Source organism: Aulonocara stuartgranti, assembly GCF_965226115.1.
Source record: "Aulonocara stuartgranti genome assembly, chromosome: 12".
Classification (NCBI taxonomy): Eukaryota; Metazoa; Chordata; class Actinopteri; order Cichliformes; family Cichlidae; genus Aulonocara; species Aulonocara stuartgranti.
The window spans coordinates 12,853,330-12,879,756 of NC_138948.1; the positions used below are offsets into that span (position 1 = coordinate 12,853,330).

Here is a 26,427-nt window from a genome sequence, read left to right on the forward strand (position 1 = left end):
CTTACCCCAGAATATATAAAGCATATAAACAATTACAGCAATATGATGCAACAAACACAGCAGTACTACTAATCCAAAATACTCAAAGCTTCATAGAACTGAAACAAACATTTATTTTTAGGTCCATTCTGCTGCTGATACATACTTTAGGTTTCTGAATATTAAACTTGGGTTCAATAAATTCTTCATAAATGTTGGCCCTGAACTAGCAGCGGACATCCCGTGTCATAAAAATGAAAATATCAGTAATATAAAATCAAATCCCTTTTCACTGTTCCTCTCAGCTACAAATGAGCAAGAAGTAATAAATATCACATTCAAATGTAAAAGTAAGTCTTCAATGGATTATCATCAAATAAATATGTCTGTAGTTAAACAGGTTATTCTGAATATTGCTAGTCCCTTAACATATATCTGTAATTTATCATTTCAGTCTGGTTGTTTTCCAAAAAAAAATGAAAATTGCGAAAGTAATACCACTATATAAAAGTAATGACAAACACAGTTTTACCAATTATAGGCCTATTTCTCTACTGCCTCAATTCTCAAAAATTCTAGAAAAACTTTTTAATTCAAGATTAGAAAAATTCCTTGGAAAAACATCAAATAATAAATGTTGGTCAGTATGGTTTCAGAACGCAAAGAACCACTTCAATGGCGATAATTGAGGCAGTAGAAGAAATTACTGATACACTGGATAAAAATAAATATGCAGTTGGTATTTTTGTTGATCTCAAAAAGGCCTTCGACACAATCAATCACTCAATTTTATTGGATAAATTGGAAAGATATGGTATTCGAGGGAAAGCTGGTAACTGGTTAAAAAGTTACCTAACGAGTCGGGAACAATATGTTAGCATAGGGCATTACCACTCAGAGAAACTTGGTATTAAATGTGGTGTTCCCCAAGGGTCAGTGTTGGGACCAAAACTTTTCAATGTATACATAAATGATATTTTTGATGTTTCTCAAGTACTTAAACTCATACTGTTCGCAGATGACACCAACATATTTTTCAGTAGCGATGATTATACTGATCTTGTAATGACCGTAAACAGGGAGCTAAAATTAATTTAAAAAAATGGATGGACATAAATAAATTATCATTAAATATAAATAAAACTAAAGCAATGTTTTTTGGTAATTTAAAATATAATATAGAATTACCAATTATCATTGAAGGTGTACCAATTGATAATGTGAGTGAAAACAAATTTTTGGGAGTCGTAATTGATAATAAAATTTCATGGAAACCCCACGTCAGACACATAAAAACCAAAATTTCCAGAAGCCTCGCAGTTTTGAACAAAGTGAAACAATTCCTTGATAAAGATGCACTTCGTACTCTGTACTGTACCCTGGTTCTTCCATAACTTTAATTATCCATAAAATCATCAGATTCTCTGTAAGATTAAGGTCAGCTATTGTATTATTATATTTTAAAGGCTTTAAAACCAAGTAAACGCTGAAAGTACAAACATCGCTAATGGCGACTTTGCCGACATGTGACCAAAGTAATGTTTTAATGTTCCTCATTATTAAACATTTTCACATAAATGAGTGACATAATATTCAGTACTTACTTTTAACAGTTTACTCTTCAGCCTCTCTGCTTCTGCCATCTGCGGCAAAATTATCCACACCGACTGCAGCGCTATGAATTGTGGGATATGTTGGGCCACGAAGTCTACACTAGTGATGGTAAATTCGATTCTTTTTACTGAATCGAGTTTTAATGAGTCACTCACCAAAGTGAATTGGGTTTCTTGAGTCATTTGAGTCACTGAGTCAATTGACCAGAGAGGGCAAAAATGTATATTTTCACTCAAACTTAATTTGTTTCTCTTTTAATGTAAATCCTACTGCTAAGATGAATGATCGTAAACGAAAACAACTATTTTCTTTAGAGCAAAAAAGGGCAAAAAAAACTCTAAAGGGAATATTTATTTATTTTTATTTTAGTTTATTGGTATTTTCCTTAAAAGTGTCAAATATATATTTTCTCATCTAAATGTCCACTGAGCTGTGAGCCAGGGGGCGGTAAAGTGCCTTAACATTGGTTGCCAACCAAGAAGAAGAAAAGAAGCTGTGAGCCAGGAGGAAGGGGGTGAGTGAGTCCTGAGTTATTCGCTTATGCCAGAGGTCAGCAACCTTTAACAGCAAAAGAGCCATTTGGACCCAGTTTCCACGCAAAAGAAAACACTGGGTGCCGCAAATACCTTTTGACATCTAAAATGAAGATAACACTGTATATATTGTTTTTTAACTTTATGCTTTGTGTGAACAACTAAGGTGTGTTGCTTATGAAATCCATGAAGTGCTGCAAAGAAAATTACATTTTATTTATGTAATTAACACATTTTGAACTCCATCCATCCATCCATCTTCATCCGCTTTGTCCGGTCGGGTCGCGGGGGCAGCAGCCTAAGCAAAGAGGCCCAGACCTCCCTCTCCCCAGCCACCTCCTCCAGCTTGTCCGGGGGAATACCAAGGCGTTCCCAGGCCAGCCGAGAGATATAATCTCTCCAGCGTGTCCTGGGTCTGCCCCGGGGCCTCCTCCCGGTGGGACATGCCTGGAACACCTCACCCAGGAGGCGCCCAGGGGGCATCCTTGTCAGATGCCCGAACCACCTCAGCTGGCTCCTTTCGATGTGGAGCAGCAGCTGCTCTACTCTGAGCCCCTCCCGGATGGCCGAACTTCTCACCCTATCTCTAAGGGAGAGGCCAGCCACCCTTCGGAGGAAGCTCATTTCTGCCGCTTGTATCCGCGATCTCGTTCTTTCGGTCACTACCCACAGCTCGTGGCCATAGGTGAGGGTAGGGGCGTAGATCGACCGGTAAATTGAGAGCTTCGCTTTTACACTCAGCTCCCTCTTCACCACGACGGACCGGTGCAACGTCCGCATTACTGCAGCTGCAGCCCCAATCCGTCTGTCGATCTCCGGCTCCCTTCTCCCATCACTCGAGAACAAGACCCCGAGATACTTGAACTCCTCCACTTGGGGCAGGAACTCATCCCCGACCCGGAGTGAGCACTCCACCCTTTTCCGGCTGAGAACCATGGCCTCAGATTTGGAGGTGCTGATCCTCATTCCCGCTGCTTCACACTCGGCTGCGAACCGCTGCTAAAAAACTAACTAACTAAATAAATAAATAAATAAATAAATATTTACAAAATTCTGCCTAAATATGTATTTCACCTGGTTAATGTGTGTGGCAAGGCGTGGTCTGCTGCGCCACTGCAGGGGAGGCGGACGCACCTGAGCGGCACCAGCAATCACACCTTGCCGATTTAACATCTGTGCTATCTATGTTGTGTTGGTGTGTGTCGGGCTGTGAGCTGAAAAGCTACTGCCGGCTGTATGCGTACAGCAACCATGTGTGAAAAGTGGTCAATAAAGAGAAGCTGTACAGCGTGTTCATGGAAACATCGTCGGGTTGGCCGTGGTATGTTTACAATGGGAGTTCTGCTCCTGAACCTCTGCGCACAGCGTCTGCAAATCGGGGCTGTACGAAGTCACTTTCATCTTTATGCAGGACTGTAAGCTGTCATCTGTGAGGTGTGAGCGGTGTTTGTTTTAACGTAGTTCACGGTGGAGAATAGCTGTTGACATAATGTGGATCCAAAGATTCATAATTGACCCACCTGGGGTTGAAAGTCTCGGTAAATGCACGGTGTTTCGGCGGGTATACCGGCTTCCGCGAGTGTGACGCTTATTTTGAGTGATGAAGAAATAATAGAATATAATTATAGTTTTGTATTTCAATATCACAATAATCTTCCAATTTAGAACTACGAGTTAAAAAAGAACTAACATAAATAAAATACAATTCAGCTAAATACTTCTAATTTATTTTCCCAAACCACTCGGAGCCGCACTATAAGGACTAAAGAGCCGCATGCGGTTCCGGAGACGCAGGTTGCCGAGCCCTGGCTTATGCTATGATTCAGCACAGGAGGGAGGGGGTGAGTACCTCAAATGTGCTGTTAGCATGTTAGCAGAGCGATGCTACTGTGAACCGAGGAGCTATTGTCTTGATGTGAGCTTCTACTCAGGGTTTTTTCTTCCAGTTCAGAGCAGGAATGGTTTTGGTAATAAACTGGCTGTTGGGTTTTTTTCCCTACAATTTTAATTATAAGCTACATATATTTCTACTAATGAAATTAGTTTGCTAGTTTGAGTCAGTGAGTCAGATGCGCTTGTGAATCATGATTCACGAGTCAGTAAAGAGATTCTCGAGTACTGAACGATTCGTTCACCGTCACAGCCTTAAAATTCAGGGAAATGAAGGACACATTTGAGGGCTGCATTTCGAGCAGCCTTTGAATTGGGACAGCCTTCGTAGGGTCGCTGTGATGTAAAAAATGCAGCCTTTAAGGCTGCAGACCCTGAATTGGGATACAGCCAATGTTTGTCCAAGGTCAACATTGCAACTGACCAATCACACTGTTATGTCATACTTTCCAGAAAGAAAAAAACAACTTGCTAATGTCGAGTCCGGGAAAAACGTGCTAGGTTGGGGATTAAGATGTGATTGTGGTTAGGGTTACGGTTTGGTGTATGGTGTGACTCAAATATTGCAAAACTATGACAACACTACAATGTGATTAGTTTTTTTTGCTCCAGGAGCAACACCAACACAATGCTATCAGATTCAGCGACTACAGCCATGTGTAAAATATGGTGGTGGGTTTGTCATAGTTTGAGGCTATATTTCAGCCAGTGATGTTAGGGATCTTGTCAAACTTTGTGGAATCGTTAACTCAGAAAAGTATGGTTAGATTTTGTTCCACCATTCAATCTGAAAAGCATCCGAATGACATTGTTTTGTTTTGTTTTTCTTTTCAGTATGGCAGTGGTCCACAACATACTCTCAATGCTGTCAAACCATACCTAGAAAAACACATGGATTGGCCGTGCCAACACATTCTCATCCCAAAGCCTAACATTCTATGCTAGGTGACAAATTGTCAACATATTACATTTTCGGCCACCCAACACATTACTAAATGACGACATCGGAAAAATTAGGAAATATGACAACCCTTTGGACTCAATCTACACATGCTCGTTCATTTTTTTTTTTAAAAACTCTTCCGAAAACACTATTTCACATCATTAAACTGCTGGTTAAGGTTAGGAATAAGGTTAGGGTTAGGGAGAAGGTTAGGTTTAGGGCTGGAATACGTGGCTGCAATGTCTACTACTGCAGGAGCGTTATTCCACTGGATTTCATCCATAACCCGGCGCATACCATTAGAACGAGGAAGGTCACCTTTCGTGTTCCTCAGGAATGCCGCGGGACGTGACAAAACGTCGGGATGAAGCCGGACCTCAACATCAATGAAGCAGTGTGGAACCATGTTGATGGACAATGGAACAAAAAGCAGCCAACATCCAAAGAAGAACTTTGAATGTCCTTCAAGAAGTCTGGAGAACTTTTCCGGAAGACTACTTAAAGAAATGACAAGAAAGCTGGCCTAAGAGAGCTCAGGCTGTGTTGCCGAAGAAAGGTGGACTTTCAAGTTTATTAGTATTGTTAACTGTTTTTGCCTTATGTGCTTTATTCTATATTTGCATATGTTTAAAAATAATTGCTGCACCTTTTTTCCCATTTTCCTACAAAAATACAAAGAAATAAGGAGTGAGTCAAGACACAGTACTGTGTATAGACAGATAAAGTAGCTAGTGGATACAAGATACAAGTTTCTTCAATTGAAGGCCAGTCTTGGTTTAATTACAATGCAGGCAACATGTTTACACATAGGCACACAAAATATTGAGCAGTCAGTTTTTAGCAAGAAATTTCACTTTCACCAAATAAATATGAAACATCTTTCTGGCATCAAGATACATGACTTTATACAGTAAAGCCTAGAACATGAAAGAAAAATATAAACGACCAAATGTGGACTTTAATATTTACATAAAGTGATGACCTAAAAGGCCTGACAATGCAGAGAAAACATATTTTATGACTCTGTAATAAAAACTGGGCTGCCAAGTGTACAGTGCAACATATTTGTGAATGAGTGTTTCACTATCAATGTACAGAGGCCGCTTCGATAAGTAAATTAGCTTTTCAGTTTCTTCTGGTGTGCTAGAAAGTTTTAGAAGCCTGGCTTATTGTTATCGCTGTTATTATCATAGGACACACTCCTATTCTCTGCATTTTCAATCTCAGCGCTAGTAGTTGGTTAAAAAAAACAAAAAACAATGTGAAACCTGTCTTTAAGGTTTATGGCTTCCCCACAACTACAGCTGCTCCAACACTGCAATATTTAAGTGGTGAGAATGTGGGAACACAGAGAACAATCCAAGGTGGAGACTCTGTATCAAAACTTACCTAACAAAAAAAAACACCACAACAAGAACTGACACACTTCCAAATATTTCTGCAGAACATTTTTACTACAAGGTGCCAAACTGTCTTCTGTCTGGGCCAAAAATATCATCCAAGATCAACATGTACACTGAGGAAATTACATGATATTATCTTTCAGCACTTTTTCCAGAAATGTTTAAATCCACAAAATGGAAAGGAAAGGGACTCACCACATCATCAGTTGAAATATGGTACATAACAAATATGTAGAACAGTGTATCTAAATAAATAAATGAATATAAATAAATGCTGTGCGAGTATCAAATGCACCAGTTGTCTTAATTGCTGACACATCAAGTCTTCTCATGAACATGTGAATGATAAAGAGTTTTTTTAAGTCCATGAAGCATTTGTGTCATAGTCTAATATTAACAGATAAGTTGTGTTCACAATGTTCTTGTTTGATAGGAGCAATTTCTTTACTCTCACTCATGCTAATCGTGCCCTCATATAAAACTGGAGTCTTGCCGGGATAATCAAAGCGATTGCTTCATTGTTATGCAACACTGGCTGTAGGCCATTGTTGACTTGTTATAGGAAAATCTGGGAACATTTATTTGGAACAAACTCACATTCCTGTGAGAACACTGTGATTTACCTCTCCAAAGGTAAATAGTGAAGAAATGCAACTAATGACGTTTGTTTGGAGAGAGGAGAGCAAAGTCAACGAAATACGTTTCAAAAGCGTATACAGCAATGGTCAAAAGTCTGTTCTTTTTCCAGTGTGGAATGACTGTACAGCATACATCCTTAATGACTTAAAAACAGAAGAATTGGATGCACAACTTTGAATTTATCTTGGATTTTCTCTGCTCGAATCACCTTGTTGTTGAATTGTGCTATACAAATAAATTTGCCTTGCCTTGCCTTGCCTTGCTCTACACACGATCAAAAGTATCCATACAGGCTCAAATATACAGATAAACCCCCATGTGCATTTGGTTAAATGTCCCTTAGAAAGCTTCACCTCAACCACATGCTTTTGACAGCCATCAGCAAGCTTCTGGCATGATTCTAGTTTCATATTTGACCACACTTCTTGGCACAGTTATTAGAATTCTGAATTGGTTGGTTTCCTGGCACAGACCCAGTTTTTAAGTATAGACCACACATTTTCAATGACATTGAAGTCTGGGCTTTGGGAAGGCTATACCAGAATTTTAATGTTAGCCAGTTTTTATGTCTGTTTGGGTCCTGTTGGGACACCCAGTTGCCTCCATGTTTCAACTGTCTAGCTGTTGGTTTGAGATTAAGAATCTGGAGGTAGACATCCTTCCTCGTTGTTCCATCCACCTTCAGCAATTAATCAGTACCACTGACAGCCAAACAACACCAGAGCATTATGCTACCACCACCATGCTTGACAGTTGGTAAACATACACCACCTCTGGTCACTGTCCCCTCTGCAAATCGCTACCACATCGTGGTGGAAAGGTTTGTGTGTTTCAGGGATCTCAGGAGCCATGTTGTCTGGGGGCTTTTGCCCCCTTGTAGGGTCTCCCATGCCAAATTGGTCCTGGGTGAGGGACCAGACAAAGAGCGATTCAGAAGACCCTTGTGAGAATATCACCGGAGGAACAGTTTACCCTGCCCGGGATAGGTTTACCGGGGCCCAGCCCTGGAGCCAGGCCCAGGGAGGGTGCCCGAGGGCGAGCATATGGTGGCCAGGCCTTAGTTCATAGGGCCCAACTGGGCCCAGCCCGAAAAAGGGACATGGGCCCATCTTCCTGCAGGCCCACCACCAGCAGGAGGCACCGTAGGGGTTGGGTGCATTGTGAGCCGGGCGGCAGCCAGGAGCGGATGCCCTGGTGGACTGATCCCCGGCTACCAAGACTGGCCCGGAGACTTATTTGGCTTGAAAACCTCAACTTTACTCATCCAAACCTATTGTCACTGTGGCCAAATAGCCCAATCTCTCTCATTTGTCAATTACACTTTTCTCCAGAAGATATTTAGCTTGTCCATGTGGTCAGCTGCAAATTTCCGTGGAGCTTGAAGGCTTTTATGCGAAAAGAGAGAAACTACCAGTTGTAGCCAGTCATGATCATTAATGAGAGGTCAATTCAAAGTGGAGTTAATATGTGTTGTACAACTTTTAGCACCAGTTATTAAAGGATTTAAGTAAGTGCATGTCTGCATATCCCAGTCAACACACATACGTGGGGCCCAAATAGGGAGCATCAGGGCTAATATTTGGGGCCCACTTGGGAAACCCAACTGGGGTCCAGCTAATTTTGTCCTCAGTTTCCATGGTGGCCCCAAATGTGTTTGCCCACATAGGTTAATGACGGACCCTGGATGGGCCCCAAATCAGGCCCAGCCAATAAACAAGTGTGGGACCCAGATGGGTAGAAGTGGGTCTGATAGTTGGGGCCCACTTGGGTTACCCACCTGGGACCCAGCTACTTTTGTCCTCAGTTTTCATGGTGGCCCCAAGTGTGTTTGCCCAGATGGGCTAATGACGGGCCCTGGATGGGCCCCAAATCAGGCCCAGCCAATAAACAAGTGTGGGACCCAGATGGGTAGAAGTGGGTCTGATAGTTGGGGCCCACTTGGGTTACCCACCTGGGACCCAGCTACTTTTGTCCTCAGTTTTCATGGTGGCCCCAAGTGTGTTTGCCCAGATGGGTTAATGACGGGCTCTGGATGGGCCCCAAATCAGGCCCAGCCAATAAACAAGTGTGGGACCAAGATGGGTAGAAGCGGGTCTGATATTTGGGGCCCACCTGGGTTACCCACCTGGGACCCAGCTACTTTTGTCCTCAGTTTCCATGGTGGCCCCAAGTGTGCTTGCCCAGATGGGATTTTGGATACTACAGTAAGCTAAAATTTAAATCACCTGTACAACAAAGTCAGTTTATCTTTTTTATTAATACTGATTAATATGACATTTTAAAACAGTATGCAGTATAACAGTAATTTTTTATATACTATACAAATATTTTTTTTGTTTAGAGAACATGTTGACAAAAAAGGTCCCCAGTATACACAAAACAATAACAAATCAATGTTATACAGTTTAAACGAAAAAGAAATGCACTGAAACACAGCTTCTCACTCATTCAGTGATCCATTGGTCCTGAAAAAAAAAAAGTGCATTTTTTCACAACTAACATCAGATTTGCAATACTACTGGAGTTGTTTTGAAAGTTGTGCTGATCAAGTTGTTTGACTGGCTGGAGTTCCTGGAGCTGATTGTGCAAAGAAGAATATTGCACAAACTGCTAAACATAACTGGAAATTGTTCACATACCGTAACACAGTGAGGAACCAAAAAACGGTTTCGTGAGAGCTGTCTTCAAGTATGCTGCAAACCAGAGAGAAATATGTGGTCATTCCTGGCAGCAGCCATCACCCTCCAGAACAACATGAGCTGATGCCCCCCCCCCCCCCATAAAAAACCCAAACATAATTTCCCTCAATAATACAGTATTTGTAATTAATTTAATCTCCACAGTCTATCTAAACCGAGTCACTAAGGTATACCTCTCCTGCACGCGACACTGTGCCCTTGCCATGCGATTTCCTCCTCTATCTCTTGCACCAATAAACCACTTGGATGCTGCCTTTTCTGCCTCTTTTCTGGTAATCTGGCTTGTAAGAGCATTTTTTTTCAAGCTGCCTGTAAAGCACAGATATTGACCACAAGAAAGTGAGACTATATTACTGAATCTAAAGACACAGCTGTAATTCTCTTTTTTTGTTACATACTTATATTTATACTGTGACACGGCATAAGATCTCACATAAATGTAGAACCAAAGTATTAAAACCTTAAATCAGTGAGCTCGTTCAGTGAGAGACTGAGATTACCGAAAAGCACCACTGAACGACACAGGAAATCATTCCTGCCTGTGGCCATCTCCCTGTACAACGCATCCACTTAACACACTGTTTGCTGCTACAGCTACACATGTTTCTTTTCCAAATATTTATTTATAAGTGACTTATGTATGTATGTATGTATGTATGTATATATATATATGTATATATTGTACTATTCTTAGTTAGCGTATTGTCTGTCTTGTCTTAATGTTGGTTTCAAATGGAGCACTGTAACAAAAAATAATTTCCCCCAGGGATCAATAAAGTATTCTGATTCTGATAAATTGATTGGAAGACTGACTACAGCTGAAATGAGCATCTGTTATTCAAACATCAACAAAATATCTTACAACTAATGAGCTTACCATATAGCACTTCAAAAATCTTAAGCCCTCGAAATTCCCGCTTTCCATGGCGCCCAACGAAGTTATATTGCCTGGAAAGAGCATTGTCCATAATGAAGGCCATCATTCTTCTGGTGGCTTCATCAACAGTGCTCCCTCCGATCTCTGCCACAACAGCAACCTTAGGACACACAAGGACAATAATTTTACCGACAGTAGTACCATCAGTCACACCTAAAAGAAAACCTGCACAGCTACACAGTAATTAGGCTTAATAATTTTGATGCTATTTGATTGAGAAAGAGTTAAGTATCAAAGTCAAACACTGTCTGATGTAAATGCAAAGAGCTAAATGACTGATCCACCAAAAGTAATTTCTTAAGGTTTGGCGTGGCACAACTTGTAAAGTACAACTTATTTTATTTTCAAAAACAGCAACTTTTGTGGAGCTCACCTTCCGCCACTTCATTGCACTGACCATGTTTGAACAAACACCAACTTTCCTTAATCATAACTGCTAGCATAAAACGCAGATTGAGGCATTAATCAATTATTGTCATTACATCATTATTATTTACCACTTCTTTCAGGAAGACAGGGTCTATCAGTTTTTGTTCCAGTGCTTCCACGTCTGCGACTGTCCGGAGAGGAAAAACAGCACCCTCGGGTAATACTGCAGCAACTGGTCCATCACGTTGTTTGAGGAGAGACTGTAGCATTCGACTGTGGATCCTCTGAGTCTCCTTAATGTCTTCCAGGAGGGTTAGAACACGTACAAACATGCTGGTATTGGTGGCTTGTACAAGTTGTCTTGGAACTGGTTGTGAAACCACAGGTGAAGGAGTTGAGGGTGGTGGTAGCTGAACAAATGGATGAGTGACGTTCTGGTGGGGAGTTTCACTTGAATGTCTATTCTCCATTGCTGATGTTGATGAGGTCTCTGGCTGTTCCGCAGCGTTGTCCCAATCCTCATCCGAGCTTGACTGGATCACTGGCCTTAAAATGAATTTAAAAAAATATTTTAAAAAACCCACAAACAATTTAGTTACTGGTTAGTCCTACAAACTAAAAACATTAATGTATAGTCCGGCATCAAAAGGAGTCTAAAACTGATTTTTAAAAGTCAAAAAGTTACAAAGTGCTATTTTAAGATCATATCTAAATCTGGTGAGCAGTAATGGTCTGCTAAAGATACTGTCAGCTTGTTTTTGTTTTTCTTATAATCACCACAATAAATTGTTGCTTTTAAGGCGTTTTAAAGAAACATAATTACCTCCTTTTCCGCTTCCCTTTTCCCAATCTGCTTCCAGAATCTGACTCAGTCTGCAGATCAGAGGTTGCTTCAGACCTCCGCAGTTTCACCCTGGCATTTTCATAGTTTTCTGTAAATTTTTGACATACATCAACAAAATGTTGTTAGTGAAATTACAGGGAAATTTTTTGTTCTGTCTTTAATGACAGAATATTTGGTAGCAATAAACAAAAATGCTTCTTACCAGCTTTCCCCAAGATGCGAACTCTGTACTGTGACCAGTTTGCATCTGGAGTAACTCCATCCTTTACAGCCTTATTGATATTGACTCTCCCTGGTGGCCAAGAATCTTCCGCTGGTCCTGTAAACCACTTGCAAGGAATTATGGATACACCTCCACCATCCAGAAAATCAACAACTGCAAATGGATGCATGCTGGTGAGAAAGCAAAAAGAAGCCAACTAGTACAGCAGTGGCAATGCCACATATCCAGACTTCAGTGGCAAAAGCACCATTTTCTGTTTTAGTTCATCAAGTAATACAAGATTCATTTGTTTAGACAGATTTGAAACAAAGTAAATTCCAAGGCATGTTGAGTCCAATGGATAGCTGAAAAAGGCATTACAGTTTTCAAAGACCTGACACAGTGCTTTGACAACTTGGCAATCCTGTAAAATGTTTGCCACAATAAGAATTTTTCCCCCTACATTGAAACAGTTATCTCCCATGGAGCAAGAAACATATGTCTGTCCATCAGTGTATTTTCTGTACTGCTTAAAAGTTCCAAGATCACTTGTTATTGGTCCAGAGTTATGAGGCTGTTTAAGAGGAGAGGGAACAGACATCCTCTCTTTTCTTTTCTTCTGAATACTTTGCGTCTCATAGACGCGCTTGACAATTTGTTCCACAGGTTTATGAGGCCTCCGCACAATCTTTTTCAGTTTACCCAGGAAGGTTTCAAATGGGAAGCAGGAAATACTGTCCAAAGGTCCAAACTTTTTCGCATCTTCAGCTAGGTGTATTAAATTATGTACATTATAACCAACAAATTCAAGACCATAAATCGAACCAAAATCTTTCACAAACTGCTTTAAAACATCCTCTGCATAATCACAGTTCTCAATACACAAATCAGGACTAAGAAGAATTCTTATAGATACAGATAAAAGTATAAAGTGTCTATACATTTGGCTTGGTATATTATTAAATAAAACAACTGGGCCTGTGTAAAGCAAAAATTGTCTCAATTCAGTTGCTTTCCACATGCTAATTTCAAGGAGAGATCTTGGTTTCCTTGCAAAACTTTTAGGCAAATGTTGCCTGACAGAAACCATGAATGCTGAAATCACGGTTAGAATTTGCATAGACTGTCTGCATTTTCGGGGACCTTTTAACCAAAGATAAATAAGTTTTCGCATTACCCCCAGACACACAAGGTGCATATAGTCCAGCACAAAACCTGAGACTAGTCCCACACCCAACTCATTCAGAGGTGACACCCCAACCTGATGCTCTTTGTAGGCCATAGCACGAAAAGTCTCATCAGTCCTTTTCTCAGCAGAAATTTCAGGAAAACAGAATCTCCTATTCACATACATGCCCTTTTGAGTGCACCGCTCACACGCATAATAGCCAGTGTGTCCCTTCACACATTTAAGAAAAGCACGAGCAGGTGCATCACAAATGAATGCATCTGGAGCAGCAACACTGAAATGGACACCATTATACTGAACTCCATCTTGTATAATTGCCCTTACATCTTGTACAAAGTCATTCAAGTACTCCTGTACATTAGAAGGTTTGGTTGTACCTGAGTATAACCCGATCACAAAAACATCACAATTTGGGATCTCCTTGATTCTACCCAGAATAGGCCACAGACTAACATTGTTGCTGCGGAATAAAGGTAGACCATCAACATTAATTCTAAGTGTTAGATTGTTTGTTAGTTTCTTTAAATCAAAATCTAAAAGCTCCAATGCTGCAACAATTGAATTCTTTAAACCAAAATGGTAGTATGATCCCCCAGCCACATTTATCACATTACATTTGCGGGCAGTTGACATCAATGTTCGAGCATCTAGTGGTACATTAAGACCTTTCTGTCTAAGAATTTTAAGAAGGGCAGACAAAGCATTATGTGACACATTGTATTCTGCAGCCCACTCTGCAAGTCCTTTTGTATCATCTGGTGTGTCTGAAAAAGCATCAGAATCGAAACAGTCATCGTCCAGATCAAATTCATTAAACTCAGACACCCCACTTTCAGAGTCTTCAGGAAACACGTCAAAGTCCAAAGCATCATAAAAAATGTCTGCAGATTGTTCATTTTGTGAACTGACTCCAGCATGTTCATCGCAATCATGGTACTCTTCCACAAGGGGTTTATTCTCAAAAGAATCTGAGAAAAAAATTAAGTCCTGATGATGATCTAACTCATTCTGCTGTGAAACGAGACGTAAATGTTCAACAACTTTCGCAGCTATTTTTCTTCTCTTTGTCCTCTCAGATTGCTCCATTGCTTTCTGAAAGATAAAATGTATAAAAATGATAAAATGTAGTATTTTTCAGTCACCTGGGTAACAGCTTGGATAGGTTACACTAACTACATCAACAGGTCCTTACTCAGAAATATTATTGGGGCCTGACAACTATCCAAAGCACATTTACATGTTATTAATCGTGGTTAATAAAGCCATTTTCTTAAATTTCATTCACTTTAGCATTTGGCTGTCACTTGTGTATTAGAAATATAGGAACAAAGATGTAAACACAAAGCGCGGAACCGATGCATCAAAATGTGTGAGATGTCAGCTTTTTCGCCGAGGGCAGGTACACTGACACTCCGTCAGGGCTGAAAGCCGACAGCTCACTAATTCTGATGATGCAGGTTTCATCACTCTCCAACCAAAATTAACTGAACCAGCAGCAAAAGAAGATCCAAACTACGCTTCATATTTGATAAATACTGTCATTAATTCCCTCTTGCTGTCTTGTTTTCACCACAATTTAAAAAAAAAAAAGAAAAAAAAAAGAAAAATCACACTTCCTGCACAGCTCTCTCGTAGTGTACTTCGAGAAAAGTTTCCCCATCTGAAATCTGTTTTCCACATTATTCCCTTGCTTATTATACATCAGTGTACGGTTGTGCTTAGCGCTGTTGTCAGTTGTTTTTTTGTGCCAAATTATGCCAAATTGCAAAAAACTCAGCTTGTTCTCTAATAAAACCTCTAATAAAACCTCTAATAAAACCTCTGTAACTTTGCTCTGCTTTACTTCAGCAGCATCAGGTAATGTTCATATATTGATTCATGGTTTTCTTCAGTTTTTGTTCAACTGCAGAATATTTCTAAGGTTATCTGATTTAAAAAGCCACTCCAGGAAAATCTCCTTCATGTTTTTCTGTGTTTTATCCTCAGTTACTTTGGCATAAAGACATCTGCTGTGATGCTTACACCAGCCTTAAAAGCTGTTGTATTACAATAAAAGACCCTGACATCGCTTTATAAAGTAACAATTCTAATTGTTACAAACTCAAAAAAAGATTCCTACTAGTATATTTCTGGCATGAATCAAATTTTGAATATAAATGAATTTTGAAATATACACTGCTTCTTATGTCAAAGTCTGTAAAAATAAAGAAAGAGATAAACCACACATAACCCTTGCTACTATTCACTCCACTGTCCAACAGCAAAATCAAACCAATATACAGATATTAATAACATATTAATGTAATAGTGTGACTATGCAATTTATAAGTAGCCATAGTCAGCCAAGTCATAATCAAAACAACAAACATCTCAAGTTTTGAGATCATTGCAAACCCTCCTGGCCAATAATCACACAAGCTGTCCATGAAGGAAGGTTGATAAAGGAGCATGCACAAAATTCAAACAAATTTAAGCCATAATGAAACAAATTAAAATAACAGTGCACATGCACAAATCAGGCACCAGACAAACACTTAAAGATCACAGATCTTTAGAACCACATCCAAAGAGCAATTGCTTTTTTTTTTTATAAATAAATAAATGTGTAGATTCTAGCCAAATATACATTACAAAAGGAAAAAAGGAGGGCCACAGCAATCATAGTAAAAGGAGTTGGCACTGTGGCCCTAACAAGACCGATCAGTTCTGCTTAAATAATCAGTTTCCCTCATGTACAGAGCTTGCACAACAGTGAGAGGCAGATTCTAGAGTCAGTACACTATTTCTGATTAAGTTCTCACTAAAACAACTACACACATAAAGTTGCATGAATGTGTATGAAATGTGTATGAAAAAAAAAACCCAAACAAATCAAGAACACCTATATTTTATTTGCTTTTTCTGGAAAAATGAAAACAATGGCAAGAAAAATGATGATGTCTTCTACAGAAATAGAGTGCTCACTGATCTGCCTCTCTGACTGCTGTGCATGCTCCTGACACAGGGGCAAAAGCTGGGGACTAGTTGCTCATGGCCATGGCCTACCCTCATCACTTAGCGGTGAGGAATGAAGCTGATAAAGACAACACCAAAGCAATTTTGGTTGCTCTGATAGTGAAAATACCCTCCCATATTCCTCTTAAAAAATTAGAACTTCGTTAAATTGGTCTAATACAGTCCTTTATTAATACTAATCATAGAGAAAACCAAGATAACGTTTAAGTACAACTTGATGTTAAGTACACGCAGTAATTAATTTTGGTGCTAGTTAAGCAGTATACAGGACACCAGAAAATGCTTTCAAACTGTGAAAATTGGCTAAATCCAACATTACGTAAAAATTTCAACTAGCTTAGCATTGCTTGAGTGCTAGGAAAAAGTTTGCCAGCACTTGTGCCATTCATTACTTTGCAGCATCATAACTTTGTAAACATTTCATTTATACTTAGGGATTCAAATTAAGTCAAAAAAGTTCTTACCCTTACTGCAGATAAGTTCGTAGCTCAAAGATGCACTTAATCCAAAAATTGTCAGCTTAACTGTCAGCTTTGTCCAAGGGCGGGAAATGAAGAATGTTCCAGAATGGGGGGGGGCCGGGTTCAAGAAAACCTCGTGATATTTCATGAAATAACGCGAGATTTCAAAAAGGGTTAACCCTAACCCTCCTACATGGAGTGAAATTTTTTTCCCACTCAAATGTAAAACCATTTATTTTATTTTATTAAGCGTCTTACAATTTTAAGTCATATCTGTTCTTTGTGTTTCACTTATATTAATATATTTTATATGTATATTTTGTTATTAATTAAATATACATATGCTGCCTGTGGCATAATTTATTATCAGTTATTTCATCTTAATTCATGTTTATACTTACACATGACTAATAATTATACTTAACTAAGGTCATTAAACTCAGTTGCCTGTTCATGCAACTTCCCATATGTTACCCATATGGTGCCCATAGAACATAGCCCATCTGGGCTGGCTCAGGTGGGTCCTACCTGGCTAACCCAGGTGGGTCCCAGATTGGATGCCCATTGTAAGCCCATCCCCACTTGGAACCCCCATAGCCCATGTGGGGCCCACATACTGGTGTTTACTGGGATGTATACTTTAGACTCTTGTGGATTGTGAGTTCAAACTTTTGAACATAGTTCTTTTTTTTTTTTTAAGTCATTAACCCTCTGAGGTCGCCGGACACGCCGGCGCGTCAACATCACATGACAAATTTAAGACGACACAGCTACAAGGTGCAGCACGACAGTCTCCATTTCAACTTGGGTCGAAAGTGCGGACTTAAAAATATATACCAGTTTTTGAATTGTGTCGATGGGCCACGTAAAACCAGAGTTATGATAAAAAAAATACACCCGATGTTTTTTTTTCTGAACAAAACAGTGGTGTTTACAGCGGGAAGGACGGTAAAAACGGCGTTTTCTACAGACAGCGCTAGCAAACACTCTAAGCTTACGAGTGAAAAAAGAAAAAAACACCCCTTCCCTATTGGTGTTAGAGTTTACCATGTCAGCCAAACGAAAAAAAGGATAAGGCAACATGTGACATTTTGTTGTTTAGGGAGAAGGGGAAGTTTTTAGGAGTGACACCCGCGACGGAAAGCGGGCGAGCAGAAGACAGAGAGAGAGAGAGCAAGTTTTCATATGTGAGACATTAGTGACGTTTAGCGTGTTTGGAGGCTGTAGTTAGTTTGTTGTTTAGTTATTGTCTTGTATTGTGTGTCAGTTATACTGCTGAATTTCATATTTGCTCTAAAAAAGCCGTCAAAGGCAGATTCCAGTGTAAACGCTGTTCCCACACGGAAAACTGGACTCATGCAACTGCTGTCAGACCTGCAGGGTTTGGGCCTTTGGTGTTCTCCTCTGTCTTATACTGAACACAAACTACATTTTTTGGACTGGCACAAATAATTTGTGTGCCTTCTTATTTGATACAGCACACCTGATTGTTCTGTAAATAGATTTAAATAGTTATATAAAAAACGCCTGAGGCCTTGGCTGCATTTTTAGGTAAATAGTACCGTATAACTTTGTTGTTTGCAAAACTTGTGCATAATTTTTAGAAATGTACAATTTCTATTTGCATTTCAAGTCATGAAAATGATTCGTTAAACATGTTTGTAGGTTTTACAGTAAAAAAATATAACTTTTTTCTACTCGGATTTTGAATTTTTTGTCTGAATTTAGATCAACTGTGCTAATATAGTATACCAAAATGAAAAAACAACTCAAATTTCAGATATTTGAGGTTGTGCCGAAAATAATGATAGCAAACAAGGCAAGAAAAACATATTTTAAAGGTGAAATATAGAGGTAAAATCAAAAGTAGTCAAAAACGGCCAATTATACCCTGGACCCCAGAGGGTTAAAGATGTGTGCTGTACCCTGGAAAAAGAACAGCTCAATGAAATAATTAAAAGCCCAAAATGACCATGATATTCATGCACATGATGAGGATATGTAACCTTCTGGCCAAAATTGTCACTTTTATATGAGTATGAAAACATTTCATTTGTTCCTCTTTGCGTAAACTGACTCATTTTCCTATCTTGTGGAAACTACACTGTTCATTGTCATCTTTTTATATACAAATAACATTATACAATGTACAAAAATGAATAAAAGGACAGAGACTAAGAAGCCATATGTTTGTGCAAAGAACACCCAAAATGCAACATAGAGGAACAGATTAAAGTGCACTTACCTCGTGCACTATTACCTACTGTGTTATCTGGTCATTGACTGCAATAGTCTGCAGTAGTCTAACTGGGCATGTGAAACTGACACAGGGAACATGATGAAGCCTGCTGTTTCTGTGCACGTACGCTTTACTTTTCAGTAGCATGTTATCTTTCTGATTCACAAGTGGTACACTTAATACACTTGTTGGCTTGCCAGTAAAATGCGGCAGACCTTGATCTCTGGTTCCTTAATATTGTTATCAGCGCACTTTTACCAAAATGTTTTTGCTAGTCAAGTTAATGGCCAATCAATATTTCCCTCTAACCAAAGTACACATAGAAACGTGTACATCAATGCAGCTGTTTGCTTTCTTTGCATGCTGGTACCATGCTATTGTCACCTGCAAATATAATGCTGGAGTACTTTTATGTGACTATGAAGATATAATCAGTGAGTTGGCACGGGTGTTGCATCGCTCTGTATATAGAGCCACCAAATTATCTATATCCATCCAACTGCTTGTTTCAGATGTCTACTCAGCCAATGGCATGCCAACAACTCAAGTCATGTAGACATGGGGAAAAAGGTGGTTTAAGTGACTTTGAACTTTATTTCAGAATCTGCCGGTCTGCTAAGTTCTACTCTGTTCCTGCACAACCATCTCAAGGATTTAGAGAGAATGGTCGGGAAAAAAGAAAATATTCTGTGAGCTGCAGCTGCTGGAGCCTATCCCAGCTGTCTTAGGGCAAGAGGTAGGGTACACTCTGGACAGGTCGCCAGTCTGTCACACGGCTAACACATAGAGACAGACAACCATTCACACTCATGGGCAATTAAGAGTTTCCAATTAACCTAACCCCACTAACTCCATGTCTTTGGAATGTGGGAGGAAGCCGGAGTACCTGGATAGAGCCCACACAAAAACACAGGGAGAACATCCAAACTCCACACAGAAAGATCCCAGCCTGATGGTATTATTGAACTCAGGACCTTCTTGCTGTGAGATAACAGTGCTAACCACCATGCCACCACGTTGCCTGTGGTGAGGGTTTAATGTTTAATCAAAGTATTGTTGCTGACTACGGCCATCACTTCATGACCACCCATTGTACCCATTGTCTGATGCCTGCTTCCGGTAGGATATGTCACAAAGTCAGATTATCTCAAGTGTCTTGAACATGACAGTGATTTCATTGTACTCAAATGACCTCCATATACAACCAATATTAATCCAACAGTGCACCTTTAGGATGTAGTGGAATGGGAGGTTTGCTATGTGCAGCTGATTATTTTGCAGAAATTGTGTGATGCGATCATTTGAATATGAAATACAATCTCCAAGGAACCTTTTCAACTTAATACCATGAAGAATAGGGACTCTGACATGGTATTGACAAAATGTGTCAAATAAAGTGCCTGTGAGTGTATAATACATCAGCAGGAGATATTAAAGGTTAGAAATTCAAACTTCACTGTGTTGCTTTGGTGTTGTAACGCTGAAACTTTTGATAATGTCTCTCAAATACACTATGTGGAATTCTAGGCAGAATTTGTATGTGAGTATAGTGACTGAGTTTGTCTTAGTTTTGTTCATTTTTACATAAGGACAAGTATGTAACATGAATCAGGGAACACACCACAGCATTTATTGCCTAATCTAGTCTGCAATGCCCGTCCCCAAATGGATCTTTAAAACAGAAGAAAATCAAAAGGCATCCTAAAACACAAAAATCAAACACAACAAATGATAGGACGGACTGAAATACCCTAACAAGACAGCAAGTTATTCATGGTTACATGATTGGTTAATATTTAAAAATGGTTTCTGTTTGATTTTTAAAAGATCCCAGTTAGACCCACCTTTAATTTTGTAAGGCAACAAATACCCCAAATATACTTTGGCCAAATGTAGATTTCCATACAGGCAGCTTATAATTACCAGCCAACGCGCCAAATGTTATCGACCCACAGGTTTCATTACTAATACTGTACCTGGTTAGAAAGATGCGATTTAAGTGATTGTAAAGGTTTATCCAACGAAATTTAAGCTTAAAAAAAAAAAAAAAAAAAAATTCTATGAATAACAATAAGCATTGAAGAAAATTCAGAACATGAAAAATAAAGACAAAACAGATTGAAACTTTCTGCAAACAATAATGGTGTTTAATGGACTTCAGTTATGGCCAGATGTATCAATTACTGCATCAGAAAACTAGCATGTTGACAGCACTATAATAAGTGGTTTGCTGTGAAGTTAAACGCTAAACAAATGCAGTTACAATCACAATACGCTAAAATCCCGAGAGAAAGTAACCTAAATATATTTTCTGCCAATAAAAGTAGTCGCTTCACTTCGCCTGGTCAAACCTTTAATATGAACACATTTAAGAGCAGATTTAAACACTCTTTCAGTGTACGTAAGATCCTGCAAATAAATTACAAGCGTGACACTTTAAAAACAACGCAGCACTAAAGCTTTACAACTAATTTTCCAAATGCAAAAAAAAACAACAAAAAAAACAAAACAAAAAAAAAAAAAAAAAAAAACCCAACTTGTTAGACTGTACAAACAATGTTACATTTCATTACAATTTTCAACAGGTGTTAAGACAATTGTCAGTGGCGTAAATCAACAGTAAATACAACTATAAAAGTACATCATTGAGATCAAACCAGATTTAAGATCCTCCTCCTCCCCCCCCAAAAAAAAAAATCTGGAAATACATAAAATTTAGGAAAATCTAAAGGGCTAGTCTTTGACTATTGGCCATAACGTCACAGTGTGGTTACACAGGTCATGGATAGACAGGAATGTTGTTATTGGAAAAGGGTCTCCTCAGGCCCAGCAAACAAAAGGCAGATTCAATCCATGTCCAAGCCTATTCATGCATTCGTCCTGTGCTCATCAGTATTTGCCAAGCTCACACTGGGCAGTGATAAAGCCATTCTAATTACTGGGTTGTCCTTTTGAACTAGCCAACTCCTGATTTTTAAATAGGTTGCTTAGTCATAGGTCCACATTTTCGCTTCACCAGCAGTTTCCCGTTGACTCAATATCATAACATTGTCACTTCAAATGTCTTCATCATCTGGAGTCTCTTTTGGTGCCCTTTAGTTGTTCTCTTGCGAAACTGTGGTTTCCTAAGAAAGGGTTGGGAAGAAAGACAATTTTAGACTAAGATAAGGTCACATTTTCCTTTATGTCAAGTCCTGAGCAAAGCTAAAACAGGAATGTTTACAGTCATGGTCTAAACGGAGACATGTAATGTCTGTAAAATAGCCTCGAACAGTTGTTGAGAACTATGGACGTATGCCGCGCTAGGTTCACTGTGTGCTCACACAGATATACTTATCTTATCTTGCATGTTTGGTGTTGCAATCAAATGAACTTAATTAACAGTGTTATGACCAAGGTATGCTTATACAACTTGTAGATTTAAGATAAGGCTGATGCTCTTTGGCAGGGCGGCCAAAACAGGCGGAGGTCCGACAGTGTAATTGGTCTTGTTTTTCCCCCTTTGTGTAATTATTAATAACTAATTTATTGAAGACCTTGACGAGCTGATTCTAGTTTATAATAAATTGACCTTTATTGATTATTCTCTCCCTCTGTCTGTCTGAACTTTAACACTCTTATATGTTCAATACCTAACTCTTCTGTTCACTCAAGCAACTTTTTGTTAAAGCTGAAGCATTTGGAAGCACAATAAAGTAAAGGAAGGAAAGGAAATGGAAACTTTCTACTAATTCTTGAATCTTAAAGGAGTGCTGCCTTCATTCTTTATGGGCTCTGCTTAATGAAAAAAGCAAGAAAGTATTAGCTCTTCCCATTTCCTGCTTAGAAGGTATTTTTGCTGGGTGAGACATGGGGAAGCGGGGAATGGAGTAAGCAGTGTGCCCACTGTACAGTAACAGAGCTACATTGTAATTTGTAATGCACGCTGACTAGATTTGATTTTATGCACCTGACAAATGCATCTTTGTGAGTTTTAAGTTTCAGTACTCAAGCCTTTCTGGGGGGGTCAAAGCATGAATCGGAAGGTTTCACTCAATCTATGTGTATTAAAGTAATTTATAAAAAAAAAAAAAAAAAAAAAAAAAAAAAAAAACTGCTTACAAATGGAGTCCTTTCTCCATATTTGCTCCAGAAGGTCATCTTGACAGAGTTCTTGTGTCCTGTCCGCTGGTCAAATGTCTGGCAGGTCTCGAAAGGGGGACTGTACAAGTGCAAGCTTACTGCACACTCAGTGTGGCTGACATTTTCCACACGATGCAGACCAATGGAGTCTAAAACACACACACGTACACATGTATGAACAAACAGCATACCTGTAACATTGGAATGCTGTAAAACATGGCTCAACAACAGTTAAAGGCAGAAACATGACACCAGAGCTCTATTTGCCTCACGGACATACACGCCAGGCAGGGATTTGAAGGGAGAAAAAAAAAAAAAAAAAAAAGAAAAAAGTTCATTGTAAATTTACAGCTGCCTGTGAGACCAATTAGACATTATGTAACTGCAGAGGTTGGAAACTTGGGTTTTACTGCACGCTGACAGAGAAGCCACACATTTAACAGCCTTGCCTAAGTTTCAAGGAAATTTCACATTAGCATATCTCGAATGATCACATACGTTCGTTTGGTCTATTGTATTGAACACTGCATAGGCATAATAAAGATGTGAGTAAAATGAAGCACCAGTTAAAATGACTCCATAGAAAGATATCAAGATATCAGCACAGATCTAAATTCTGTTGGAGAACAAGCTCTGGTTTAAAAAAAAAAAAAGAAAAAAAAAAAAAAGAAAAAGATAGTCAGACAGTTTGGTGTCTCACCATTTATGTAAGCAACCTTGTTTTCCTGAAGAATTCTTTGTGACTTTTGGACCATATCGCCGTGTGATTTGCTCTCTGGCCACTCGAACAGAGTCTCCTTCAGCTGACCCTGCAGGAGCTTCATGAAGCAGTGGGACTCTGTGTGGTCATGGATACTACTGCAAAGCGTTAAAGAACACTGTCAGAATATGACAACACTGCTCTCTTCATAAAAATTAGACAAGATGATGAGGATGTTAAAAAATAAAAATAAAAATTGGGAAGACGAGGCAAATCTTAAGTTTTCACGGCAAGAGCTAAACATACTTTGAACAGCTATGTTTAGAAGTCATGCCCCATATCATATCACCAATACTGTATGTTCAAGAGAACAAAACAAGAAATTCCCAGAATAGTCTTACTTAACAAGTCCCTGTTTTAAAACACTAGTACTGGTACAGCCATGTGATAAAACAGTCTTTTCTTGTGTGAAAAAAAGACAGCTGCTGATCTGCATCTTTTAATACGTAATCATATAAAAAGATTTGCAACACATCCAGGAATTATCAGGTGACATTTGCTGACAAAGTGGGACATAAGATATCAAACAATGTCTATTTACATAATCTGTCAGTGTGTAGAACATTGGACTTTGTTATCTTTATTAACTAATGCAATAATTGCCAGTGAGAAACATGGCCATGTGGCCTACAGTATCTAAGAGTATAGGCTTGTAACATGACTGAAACCCCGAAACAGAAATCTTATTATTAAAGGTTTAAACAAATTCAGTTTTCTGATCAGATTATTTTATATGAATTATAATGATGTTATTTATTTTTAAAGATACAAATATCTTACCTGCCGTGGCCTTCACCCCAGCAGAGAACCATGAGATTGAACTTCCCATTACCCTTATCAACCAAGTTCCTTGTGTATCTGCAGGAATGAGAAATATGTCAAATGTACATGGAAAAATATGATGCATTATGTCACAACTATACAGTTACAGAGGAGTGAAGGGCTGAATTTACAAGCAGTTTGGAGCTTTTTTGATTTAAATGTCTTGTCAAAATATAATATTTGATTTTCAAGTGATTAAATTCCTTTTTTTTTTCTCTTTTTTCTTAAATGCAGAAAACTGATGAATGACTTGAAATAACTTTTCACAATAAGCTGTACATTACATTAATACAAATCAATTTTATTTTGGAAATCCAAGAAGCTTTCACGTCATCCAGCTGGAACCCACAAAGAAACAGAAGAGTTTTAATCATTGTCCAATAGCCCTCATACAGAAAACCTCATACCCTCCACTTTTGTGTCTGTGTTCTTACTAGGCCTGTATTTTCTGGACTGTGCAATTGCAACGTGTGCAAACATTAGCAAGCAGATGCAGTTGTGAGATTGGGAAACTAGTGGCTTTCAGGACTTTCTAACAAACAAACAAACAAAAAACAAAACAAAAACGCTCTTTTAATGACTATTCAAAATTTTCAGTCACACTTTGGTTAGGGTTCAGGCAATAAAACTAATTTGTTTCCTGAACTAGATTTAATGAAATATTATACTTTTTGTTTGAAGTTTATTGCTCAACAATTTTAACCAGGCTGGAAAAAGAAAGTCTGCCCGGCAGAGACCAAACTTGTCCCATTTGCCAAAAATCAGCGGGTGTGTATCAGTTCTCGGTGTTGATTGGATGGCACACACCCGCCTTCCATTGAACCCTCACTAATCAAAAGACTGGGACGGGGGGGCTCTTTAAAGTTTTGAATAGAACAGAGAACTGAGGAATGAACTGGTTTGCATATCTCCTCATTGTAACACGACCTTTCAAAATAAAGCACACTAATATAGGCCAAGCAATTTTCTTTTCAAAGTAAAACCTTAGAGCAGCAGTTTTGTCACCTAAATGAAAATAAATAAATAAATCAGCCACTTTCATTCAAAAAAAAAATAATGCTTTTAGCTACTGAGCAAATGCATGCAGAAGTTTGCCACAGCATTTTTTTTCAAGAGTACCTTTTCAATTTAAAAAAGGAAAGAAAAGGGACTCATGACACATGTTTAGGGTAAACAAAAACATGATAGAGTAAATATAATTTTGAATATCGATAAAGCAACACGACACTAGGTCAAGGTGCAAAAGTCCAAAGGACAACAGCATAGATGAGGAATATCTGGGTGGGTAGGTGTTGAAAACCCCCAAAACAAACAGAAACACGAATATTTTACCTGTATTGGTCAAATTTTGCATACTTCATCCACTCCTGAGGATTGCTCTCATATGACTCCATTAAATTCTGAACCTCCTCAACATTGATGCAGTCACTCTCGAAAATGCTGTGCAGGATTTTTATCAAGTCGTCCAGGGTTTCTGGTTTGACCACCTCGGTTTGCTCCATCGCTGTGCTGAAGAGGAGAGTTTTTTTTTCTCTCTCAGGTATGTCGCTTCAGTTAAAACTTCAGGTGGTGAAGACTTTCTAGTTTGCACAGTCCTTTAGTTTTTATAGGCCGGCGCCGCAAATTTTTTGGGGGGGGGAGCTGGAGACGGACTGTACCATTACGGAAAATGGTGAACGCCCACATCTAACAATCCAATTGAAATTTTGAATATTCTCTCGCTGGAAAGTTACAGAAACACGGGGTTGTATTTTCACCACACTTACT

At 39.0% G+C, this 26,427-nt stretch overlaps 3 protein-coding genes across 5 annotated transcripts in view; all 3 read right to left on the bottom strand.

Annotated features, from left to right (window-relative positions):
• lifra (LIF receptor subunit alpha a) overlaps positions 1-1,626 on the bottom strand; it is a 43,391-nt gene extending 41,765 nt beyond the window's left edge. The window contains exon 1 of the mRNA XM_082555097.1: positions 1,584-1,626. The gene's annotated coding sequence lies outside the window, so the exon portion shown is untranslated. The remainder of the gene's footprint in view (positions 1-1,583) is intronic.
• Positions 1,627-8,533: 6,907 nt separating this feature from the next.
• LOC309718665 (uncharacterized protein) lies at positions 8,534-16,826 on the bottom strand. Of its 3 annotated transcripts, XM_082554131.1 has the most exons (8): positions 16,721-16,826; positions 12,053-12,243; positions 11,830-11,938; positions 11,135-11,552; positions 10,578-10,737; positions 9,874-10,009; positions 9,641-9,694; positions 8,534-9,466 (listed from the first exon to the last, which is right to left on the bottom strand). In XM_082554131.1, exons 2-8 carry the CDS (start codon positions 12,240-12,242, stop codon positions 9,442-9,444), a joined length of 1,092 nt encoding a protein of 363 aa, XP_082410257.1. In that variant the 5' UTR covers position 12,243; positions 16,721-16,826; the 3' UTR covers positions 8,534-9,441. The 3 variants fall into 3 exon arrangements, with proteins under 3 accessions (XP_082410257.1, XP_082410258.1, XP_082410256.1); XM_082554132.1 differs by lacking the exon at positions 9,874-10,009; XM_082554130.1 differs by having other exon boundaries at positions 8,534-9,694.
• A 4,255-nt stretch (positions 16,827-21,081) lies between these two features.
• cdo1 (cysteine dioxygenase, type I) lies at positions 21,082-26,290 on the bottom strand. The gene is made up of 5 exons (XM_082555098.1): positions 25,993-26,290; positions 24,619-24,696; positions 23,779-23,936; positions 23,058-23,227; positions 21,082-22,081 (listed from the first exon to the last, which is right to left on the bottom strand). The coding sequence occupies exons 1-5, from the start codon at positions 26,160-26,162 to the stop codon at positions 22,052-22,054; spliced, it is 606 nt and encodes a 201-aa protein (XP_082411224.1). The 5' UTR covers positions 26,163-26,290; the 3' UTR covers positions 21,082-22,051.
• Positions 26,291-26,427: the final 137 nt, after the last annotated feature.